This window comes from Clarias gariepinus, chromosome 11, assembly GCF_024256425.1.
Source record: "Clarias gariepinus isolate MV-2021 ecotype Netherlands chromosome 11, CGAR_prim_01v2, whole genome shotgun sequence".
NCBI classification, from domain to species: Eukaryota; Metazoa; Chordata; class Actinopteri; order Siluriformes; family Clariidae; genus Clarias; species Clarias gariepinus.
This window is the reverse complement of record NC_071110.1, coordinates 15,707,477-15,717,607: the sequence shown is the minus strand read 5'-3', so window position 1 is coordinate 15,717,607 and position 10,131 is coordinate 15,707,477. Positions and strand designations below refer to the sequence as shown.

Genomic DNA, 10,131 nt, shown 5'->3' with positions numbered 1-10,131 from the left:
AGATTTTTACCTAAATTTTTTTATATATGTTTATTTGTATATAAATACATAACTAAATAAATAAACCCAAACATAACTTTTAGTTTTTGAATTACATAACCAGTCATAGGGTTTTGTATGGTTATCATTTATTTCACTAGTATATTTAAGCTCAATAAACTTAAATTTCACTGTTTTGTTTCGGCTAGCCCTGATTCAAATTCTCATTCTCAAAACAACTTGGGCAAGACAAGTCTAGGTTGGATGATGGACAATATCAATATATCAACAGTTGCTCTTTTTGACATGTATTGTCTACTTGTCTAGGTTTACATTTTACATACATTTATGCTTGCATACATAAAATATAGCATCTTGTTTTTTTCTCAGTGGGTATTTAACATGTATTACAAAAATTATACTTAAATAACCACCATATAATACACATTATTAAATTACATTATTAAGACATAAGGTGGTTCATAAATTTAAAAAAATGTTCTCTTATTTCTTTGGTTCGTACTCCATAAATAATTGGGTTAAAACAACTTGGAAAAAGCAAGTACATTGTGCTCAAAAAGACACGGTTGGAGGAAGAAAAGTTATTTCTTATTCTGTATGACATAAAAGCAATTAAGGCAAATGTAGCTGTAACTATCATGACAATTATATGTGTTATACAAGTGTTAATAGCCTTGACACTACCTTTGCCAGTTTTTAAAACATAAGACAGTATTATTGAATATGATAATATAACCAAAAAAACATCAATTGTTGTTATAAGGAAAATAGCTAAAAGTCCCAATAAATTGTTGATTGAAATATCTCCACAAGCCAGCTGAACTACTGCCATGTGTTCACAAAAACAGTGATCTATCTCATTTGTTACACAGAAAGATAATTTTCCAGCCCAAGACACTATAATTATAATTAAGAGTACATTTCTGATAACAGGTAACATAATAAACTTAAGACAATTGGGAATTTTCATGTATGTGTGGTAATAAAGAGGTCGACATATAGCAAAGAACCGATCTAGAGCCATCCAAAGCAGTATAGTAGACTGAAAAGTACCAACTACATGAAGGAAAAACATTTGCGCCAAACAGCCCAACAGAGAAATTCCATTCCAGTTGAATATGAAACTAATCAGCATATTTGGTACAAAAAATATTGGTAAACACAAGTCTACAACCGCCATAAGACCAATTAGCACACACATAGGTGAGTGCAAAGCCCTCTGAGAAATAATTAAATATATAAGAATAGAATTTGAAATCGTAGACAATAGAAACATAAGTAGATAGGGAATGGACAGAATGGGCCTCCATTCTCCCAAAGCAAGAAATCCATTTAATTTAAAAGTTGTAAATGAAATATTTTGTGCTGGAGCCACCATGGAGTTGTTATCTATGACTTGATTAAAAAAAAAAAACAATGTTATTTCTCTAGTTTATCACAGGGTTACCAGAAATGCCTAGTGAGCCAGAAGTTGAAAATAATCCCTCTACTGTACTTGAAATGTGCAAGATCATATTCTTTCTGTCAGAAATGTTATTAATAAATTTCTTCTCCTTATCTTATAGTTGCTTAACATGTATCCTGTTTACTTATGGGTCTATAACAAAAGCTGGCTCCTTGTTGCTGTCTCTATATAGACCCTGTGCTCCCTTGTGATTCTATTTAATTAATTTTTTTATCTTAACCATCAGGCACAGTAAGAGAAATTAATTAATATATTTTTTTTAAAACACCACACTGCTTAAAAAAACTATAACCTATGGCCCAAGATTTTATCCCAAATAGAGTATGAGAGACCTCAGATTCAGATTAAAGCTGAGCAGTTCCAAAGAAATTTATTTACTAAAAAAAACAAACAATAAATAATGATTAAATAAACATGTAGAAAAGAAGAAAAATTCTCAGACAACAGACAAGCGATTATATAAAGTTAAGTATGCTGTTTTTCTTTATTATTTTATGTTCTTTTGTTGGTTTATTTACATAGATTAAATATTGTTTAAAAGACAGTTCAAGTTTAAGTAAAAAGTACATTATTATTATTATCATCATCATCATCAATAAGCATTATTTATATGTTTGAAATAGATAGACAGATAAGATACTTCACCTTTTGAAGTAAAGATAAAACTAATTAACCTGCACTTTGAAAAGAATCGTGGGTAAAGTAAGACAAGAGAGGAGAGGAGGAGGGTGGGGGCTACAATGTAGGATGACTTTCACACACACGCACACACGCTTGTGTGTATGTGTAAAAGTCCCCGACCCTCCTCCTCTCCCCAACACTCATGCACATGCACAAACACACTAACAGAATCACTGCTGTCGGAAAAAAAGTGTTTAACATGGAACCTCTCTAATGACACTTGCTTTTGCCTACTTTTAAGGATTTTGTGGAAATATGACATATAACAAATTTATCTCCTGCACTGTTAGTCCTTTTAACTTTTTTTTTCTTCCCGAGGGCCAATGTTGCAGTAGTTACTGAAGATTAGTTACTATACTTGCACACAAAATTTTTAAAAATGCGCACACATGGTCAAAATGTTATAATACAATGATAAAACAGTACATGCATACACAGATGTTGACTATGAGTTACACACTGAGACCGAACATGGGAGACGATGAACAACAATCCTGCTGCCCGCAGATTGTGCACGGAGAGAGAAGAAATATTGGCTTAGTTATGATCATGTGATGCTCGGCAGATTAAGACCATGCATACTACTCATATACTAAGCCCTTGCTCTCTTATTAAATAAAAATGTATTTAAAAAATAGCTTGTCTTGCAGAACAATTGCGAACCAATTTACTCACAATCCAAGGTTCCACTGTAAAAAGTCAATTATTAGAATGAGTATGAAACGTGTGACAGAATATATATATATATATATATATATATATATATATATATATATATATATATATACTCCTGCACGGCACTAGGACCCGGAAGTAATGCGCAACAGAAAGTATAAGAGGAGTAAACAAACCACAGCACATCGCTCAGTCATTGAGTTCGCCCATGCCACCTCGGATGCGTTCACCGATTCGTGAGTACTCACTTTCTTGGGTTTGCTTTCGTATTAAGTGTGTGTTTATAGGACGCAGGTTAGATTTTGTCTTTGCCTTGCTCCCCATTTGTGAGAGTTCTTAGACTAAATAGCGCGATTATCCTGCCTATTTGTGTCACTCCGCGTTTGGGTTTACCATTCACGCTACAAAGGGCACGCTAACTGCTAAAGCTATGTCTTCTGGTCTCCTCAGGTTAGTTCTTGAGAGAATGACTGAGCCTACTGTGGTCAGCCTACGTGATCATGCGCGCCTATGCGATATAGTGGACCAGCATGCCATGCTCATCAATAAGCTAAACAAAGGGGTTCGCTACTTTGCGTCAAAGCATTCAAGACCTCGTGGCCTTGCAGATCTCCGCGCGGCTGTTGCTAGCACAGCTAGCCGGCCCCCCATCGCAGCGGCCACAGACACAGCGGTACAGACATCCTGGGGAGACGCCGCACTCCGGACATCCTACTACAAAGGACTGGCTTCACGCATTAAGGACGAACTCGGGTGTGTTCACCGTTTCGTGAGTACGTCTCGGGTAACTTTGCTGTAACCCTGTTCCATGAAAAGGCGGAAACGAGATGCTGCATGAAAACGCTATGGGAACATCTTTTCGTGTTGCTGGTTGTGAAGCATGTGTGTATCAAACACACCAAATTTTGGATTATATAACCTTGGTCGGGTAACGTGATCTGATGAGGCGCACCTGCAGGTTATAAATAAGAGTGAACCGGAAACATTCCTCAGATTTATTTGTCTGAATGGACGTCCGGTCACGTAGGCAGTACGGCATTGACATGCAGCATCTCATTCCCGCCTTTTCAGGGAACAGGGTTACAGCAAATTAACCCGAAACATTACCTTTTGAAGGCTGCGTGAAAACGCTATGGGAACGAGAGTAACAACGCTGCCGCACTGCAAGTGTCTGGACCCAAAGGTTGTGTAGCATGTGCGCACAAGGCCGAGAAGGTCTCAGAACTATATCTGGGAAGCTGACTCAAGGACCCATGAGCCCGGAGTGGCTTGAACATCCAGATTATAAAATCAATATTTTATTGAGCCCTTGAATGAGCCCTGATTCCTAGAGGCGAAGTGAGCCCACACGCCTCATGGAAGAGGGCCATAGCATCTCTCACCCAGTGTAGTGGCGGCCGCCCCCCGGTTGCGGCCCCAAAACATATAAAAGCTGCTCTGACTTACGCCACTGGCTGATGCGGTGGACGTAAATCTAAAGAGCACGTACTGGACACAGTAAGTGAAGTCTCTCCTGCTCAGAAGCTGTAAAAGGCGGAGGACAGAAGGCTTTGAAAATAATAGGGTGCATGTTAGGGTGCAATAGGGTGAAGATAGTTCAGTGAGGAGGCAAAATGGCCCTGACTAGCCTAGGGGCAAAGTCTAGGCAAAATGGGGAGATTGACAGATCTCCAATCCTCTTAGAGAGGTAACGACCATTAGAAAAACCATCTTAGGGTCAGAAACCTAAGGCGCTGACTCTAGTGGTTTAAAAGGGGGTGTCAATTGGACCTCCGAGCACGATAGATAAAACCCACAAAAGGGACCGTGGCTCTAGTGGGTGGCCTCAACCGTTTAGCTCCACGAATGAAATGGTTAACTAAAAGGGTGTTTTCCCACAGTAACCCCATCAATCAGTATGTAGCAGGCTGAAATAGTTACGTACATCTTGGGAGTACTAGGGCACAAGCCAGAGGACAACTTTTCCCGCAGAAACTTCAGCACTGAAACAATTCAGCAGTGGGCTGGGTCTACCTGCTTTGTCATGCAACTTTCAAATACCATCCATTCGATGGCATAAGCTCTTCTAGGGGAGGGAGCCCTTGCACTTAGAATAGTCTTAATTATGCTGCTGGAAGACCAGCTTGACTTAGTTGGTCCTGTTCAGGGGCCGAACATGAAGGTTCCAAAGCTCGGGCCGGTGATGAAATATCGTCCCCTGCACCTGAGACAGAAGATCTCACCTCATTGGAATCACCCATGGTGAGAACCACACTCTGGTCGGCCAACAGGGCGCGATCATTAAAAGGCGCTAACGCTGTTGATGGACCTTCGCCAAGATTCCGTTTCGTTCTGGAGGTCTTCAAAAAAAGGGAGAGAGCGGCGTTGTGGCTCTACCTCCTGGCCACCCGACAGAAATCTGTTGTTTAATTTTGACCGTTTAGGGTGAGCTTGCTCCTGTGGCCAATCAATGTGCAGTTGCTCAACTTCACGTGTTATAACTTTAAGCAGCTCCTCGTACCCTCTATCATTCTTAGAGGAGCATTCTGAGGTAGCTACTTCCATTTCCACAGAAGCAAGAGAACGAGTCTCTTCTACACACTCACGAGAAGCGCTTGTGCGCTTGTGAAGTGGAAGGAGAGACTTCGCGATCGGGGGAGAGGGCGAAAGAAAGAAGAGACTCTGTCTCGCGTGCCTGGGCCATATTGGCTTGTGATCCCCAGGAGTGCAGCAGAAAAGAACTGACAGTAAAGAACGCGAAGCGCGCACAGAGCACCTTCATGGGAAAAAGATCACAGTTTTCGCACTCTCCTCTAAGCCCTTCAAGAGCGTGCTTCTCACCCAAACATTCAAAGCAGAAAGTGTGTGGATCGCCCTCCGAAAGGAAATTTTTGCATGGAGGGGGATATCTTACTCTAAACTCTAAAGTTTATACACTTTTTCTGCTTTTAATTTGTTTATATATTAGTATACTTGTGACACACACACACGCACAATGTCAGTGAAGACAAAGATCTGAGGAATGTTTCCGGTTCACTCCAATTTATAACCTGCAGGTTTGTCTCATTAGATGACCTCACCCGACCGAGGTTATATAAGCCAAAATTTGGCGTGTTTGATACACACATGCTTTACAACCGGCAACACGAAAAGATGTTCCCATAGAGTTTTCACGCAGCATCGAGTGTAGCCTTTGAAAGGGACCTCACTTTCTTGGGTTTGCTTTCATATTAAGTGTGTGTTTATAGGACGCGGGTTAGATTGTGTCTTTCCCTTGATCCACATTTGTGAGAGTCCTTAGACTAAATAGCGTGATTATCCTGCCTATTCGTGTCACTCCGCGTTTGGGTTTACCATTCATGCTACAAAGGGCTAACCGCTAAAGCTACGTCTTCTGGTCTTCTCAGGTTAGTTCTTAACACATGCTAAGGTACTTTTACTACTTTAAAGTACCATTTAAAGCTATTTATTCATTTATCTTTTATTTGCTTACTTACTTTCTAACTAGCAAATGATTTAGTAAAGAGCTCTAAAACAACGGGAATATGAATGACATTGGAATATTACAGAATGTGCAAGTTGATACTTATGCACCAATCACTAACGATTAAAATATTGGATTTAATTTAAAATGTCACTTGCATATATACTGTGTATTCGTGTTTAAATTAACTTTCAAAAATCATAATGTTCACCCATGGGTTTACTGCATAAACACCAGAAAAGGGAGGAAATTAAGACATTTTATTTCCGTTTTTTGCATTAAGTTTAATCATGCAGTACTTTAATGTGTGATTAAAGAAACCAAAATAACACAGAATTTTAACACAGCATAAACAACCCAACGATGTATTTATAGAATTAAATGACAGATAGCCCACGGATTCTGCGTGCTGATGCATTGTATTGAGCGAGTATCATATATTTTTGTGTTTGTTGCATTTCATGTCTGTAGTTTTATCGATAAATCCGCTCATATCTTTGCACGCTTTTATCACAAAAATACAGGATGAATAAGGTTTACTCCAAGAACGAGTTAATTCGTTGTGGAGGTCGTCAAAAAAGGGAGAAAGCGGCGTTGTGGCTCTACCTCCTGGCCACCCAACAGAAAACCTTTGATTGGGCAAAAAGCCACATACGCAACTCACTTTCATTTTGCAAAAGGCAATGTTTATTGTTTAGTGTATATTTACAGCACATACACAATAAAACAATATTGTTTAAGGGTAACATATACATTTTTGTATGCGTAACAATAATAATAAGTATAATAACAATAATAAATTCGGAGCACTACTACTAATAATAATAATAGTAAATGGAGAAAGCACAGTCAAAAAAGTATCATCATTGAAGGAGAGAAGAAAATTAAGAATAAATACATATCAGTATTTACAGTTTGTGCTCGACACGTTTATGAGCTCTGTCACTTGCTGTCAAAGGGTGTCTAAGAGAAATAACACATTTTTGGTTTCAGTAGACAAACAATACTGTCATATTGATCCTTCAGAGGTATGAAGATAGAAATATTTTGGCCCTATAGTCTGCAAAACCACAGATGAGCCTCTTAAAAATCAGTACCGGCATCCCTCTGAGGCAATTTCACACAGATAATTATCTTAACTCATGTGACTTTGACAGACTGACGCCACATCTGTGACGCCACACTACTCTGAACTGAGGAAGCCGTTCAGATAAAAGTAGACAACTTTTTACAACTTCAAGTCATGTGGTTATGGTTTCTATAAATTCTTTTTTTTTTTTTTTTTACAATGTTTCACAAGTGCTATGCTTTGATAAGCAACAATAAAATTATTAGAATTAAGTATGAAAGCAGGTCACTGTTTTTATATTGGGGTGCTTAACAGCATTTTATTATTGTTCAAATCTAACAAAAGTTATCAAAAGACAAACAGTAATTTGGGTAACAACACTTTTTAAAGGCGTTTAATATAAAACATAACCCATAAATGTTTTCTGTAAAAGTTTTTTTTAAACATTATAGATACATGAACATTAATAACTACACTGAAGTGTTGGGAGTTACTCAAATAATTACTAACTTCTATTTAGAAATCTACAGTAGAATTCACTACAAAAATAGTAAACTCAGTTAAACACTTTAAAATAACCAACAACAAAAACAAGTGCATCGTATTTATCACAACAACTGTAACTGAAGAGTAAAGAGACAAAAAAATCCTACTTGTTCTGGAATATTTACTGTAGGTATGTTGTGAAAATACCCTATTCCAGAAAAATAAAATATTCATAATAACGCGTCCATAATTGAAACCCAAATACTAGAATGCTTGTTTCAGTATTATGTAACACTTATTACATAGTAATTATAATATAAATAAAATATATTATTATATAATAAACTGTTATATAATTAACTGTCCTTGTTCAAGTAAAGTGTTATTACTGTATATTATCATTTGAGCTGAAAGCATCAATATAAAACTATATTTGTTTCTATTTATGAACATAAAAAGAGCTAATGAACAGATTTTAGTCAAATTGTGAGAACGTAAAATAATCCTAATTCATTCCAAACCATATGTTGTCGGATTATATCTTATTCTGTTAAGTTAATGCAGTTTGGTCAAATTTATTTTGCCCTATATCAATTTAAATTTAAAAGACCCTCCATCAAATGTATCAAACATTATATTTAGATATTGATGTGCAAATAAAATTCCCCAAATGTAATTATTTAGTAAAGAAAAACACTATTTGTAAACCTTATTTCACTTAGATAAGAAATCAAATAATGTGAAACACCATGATCATAACTATGTTAAAAGTAGTCCAATAGTATTTATTAAAAAAATTGGGATGTCCCTGTCAACATTATTTTTGGAGTCCTAAAACCTAGGGAAAAGAAAAGCAAATGCATATGAATATAAACACACTTGGGTACAAATTGGTCAAAGAAAAATAGATGAATAAATGGAAAAATAATGAATGACTGTAAATGTACCGTGCACCTGAAACTTACTTCTAAATACTGTCCATTACCCACACGTTGGCATCAAGTACACTTGTAAAATCTTCAGCAAGCTCAAGGTATGATCCGTAGTTGTTTGGCACTTCTAACACACAACCACATGTGTGTGACTGGGGGCTTTTAGTTAAGGTGCTCTTTGGCTCAGTGAAGCGAACATGGATGGACTATAATACAAGTAGATCAGCACCTGTAAAGGTGTGCAAAAATTATTGTTCAATACCTTCACTGCCACATAAGAACACACTGTTTTCTTGATGGAAAGTGCCCAAAACCAGGGCGCATATTGACTAAGCATCTCAAAGCATGAAATTGCAATGTCATGCTGTATGCTCTCTCTGCTCCTGTTTTTTAGTATCAGCAAAGATGCAGCTTTGAAACAGTGACACAGACGGCAGTGTCAGAAATAATAAATTAAACTCCGCAGATCATGCGCAGATTCATACATTCCCACTATATAATGCGAAATCAAAGAAAAACAAGCTGCATTTATTGAGTTCAGGGCATCATTATAAATATATAAATCCAATTATATTCATATATACTTTATATACTTAATTACATAATATACATATTAAATTATTTGAGTGTACATCACTGTTTCTTGGCATTCTTTGTGATAAGCAGGACTTTATTACAGTGTATTCACATGTTTCACACTAATCAGGGGTACATGCAGCAAACTAACAGGTGGCATTGAGGCTTTCAGAAATTGACTACTTACTTTTTACCTTGGTAAAAGGTAAAGTAAAATTCTGCCCTACTCTTAATTTACATTTTACTTCCTTCTCTGCAAACTAAACTGTCTGATGAGCACGATGCTTTTACACAACTGATGTTGATTTAATCATTTCGCTTTTCCACCATTTAAAACTACAACACCCACTGCAACCTACTTTGAAAGCATGTGACATCACTCTTTAAGAGCAGCAAACTAGGCTGCATGTTATAGTGGGTATTGTAGTTTGAATTGTTTATTGTTTAAAATAGTAAAAACATGAAATGCTGAAATCAGTGGCAGTTGTGTGAAAGCTTAATGCACACAGACAAAATTTATAGACGTGCGACTCGGATGCAGAATGTCATCCTGATCAGACTGCTCCATTCACAAATGTTTAAAGCCCTATAATACAGCTATGCAAGACTGTCATAATCTGATTTAAATGACTTCAAAAAGAAAGTAAAACTGGAGAGAGAATGAGAGGCGTGGAGGCAATTTGTGAAAGCATCAATACCATGTGTCAGTTTGCCGCACGTACCTCAAAGGAGTGTGAGAAATGGGGGTACACTGTGGTAATGAAGTGAGGCCCCAAAAAAATTT

The 10,131-nt window shown here is 37.2% G+C and overlaps 1 protein-coding gene across 1 annotated transcript; it reads right to left on the bottom strand.

Annotated features, from left to right (window-relative positions):
- Positions 1–442: 442 nt before the first annotated feature.
- On the bottom strand, positions 443–1,378 carry LOC128533501 (olfactory receptor 52K1-like). Its single transcript, XM_053507778.1, has one exon. It carries the CDS (start codon positions 1,376–1,378, stop codon positions 443–445), a length of 936 nt encoding a protein of 311 aa, XP_053363753.1.
- Positions 1,379–10,131: the final 8,753 nt, after the last annotated feature.

What these genes read in the sequence shown, in the direction of transcription:
- LOC128533501 (XM_053507778.1), bottom strand. Translation starts at nt 1,378, where the DNA reads ATGGTGGCTCCAGCACAAAATATTTCATTTACAACTTTTAAATTAAAT.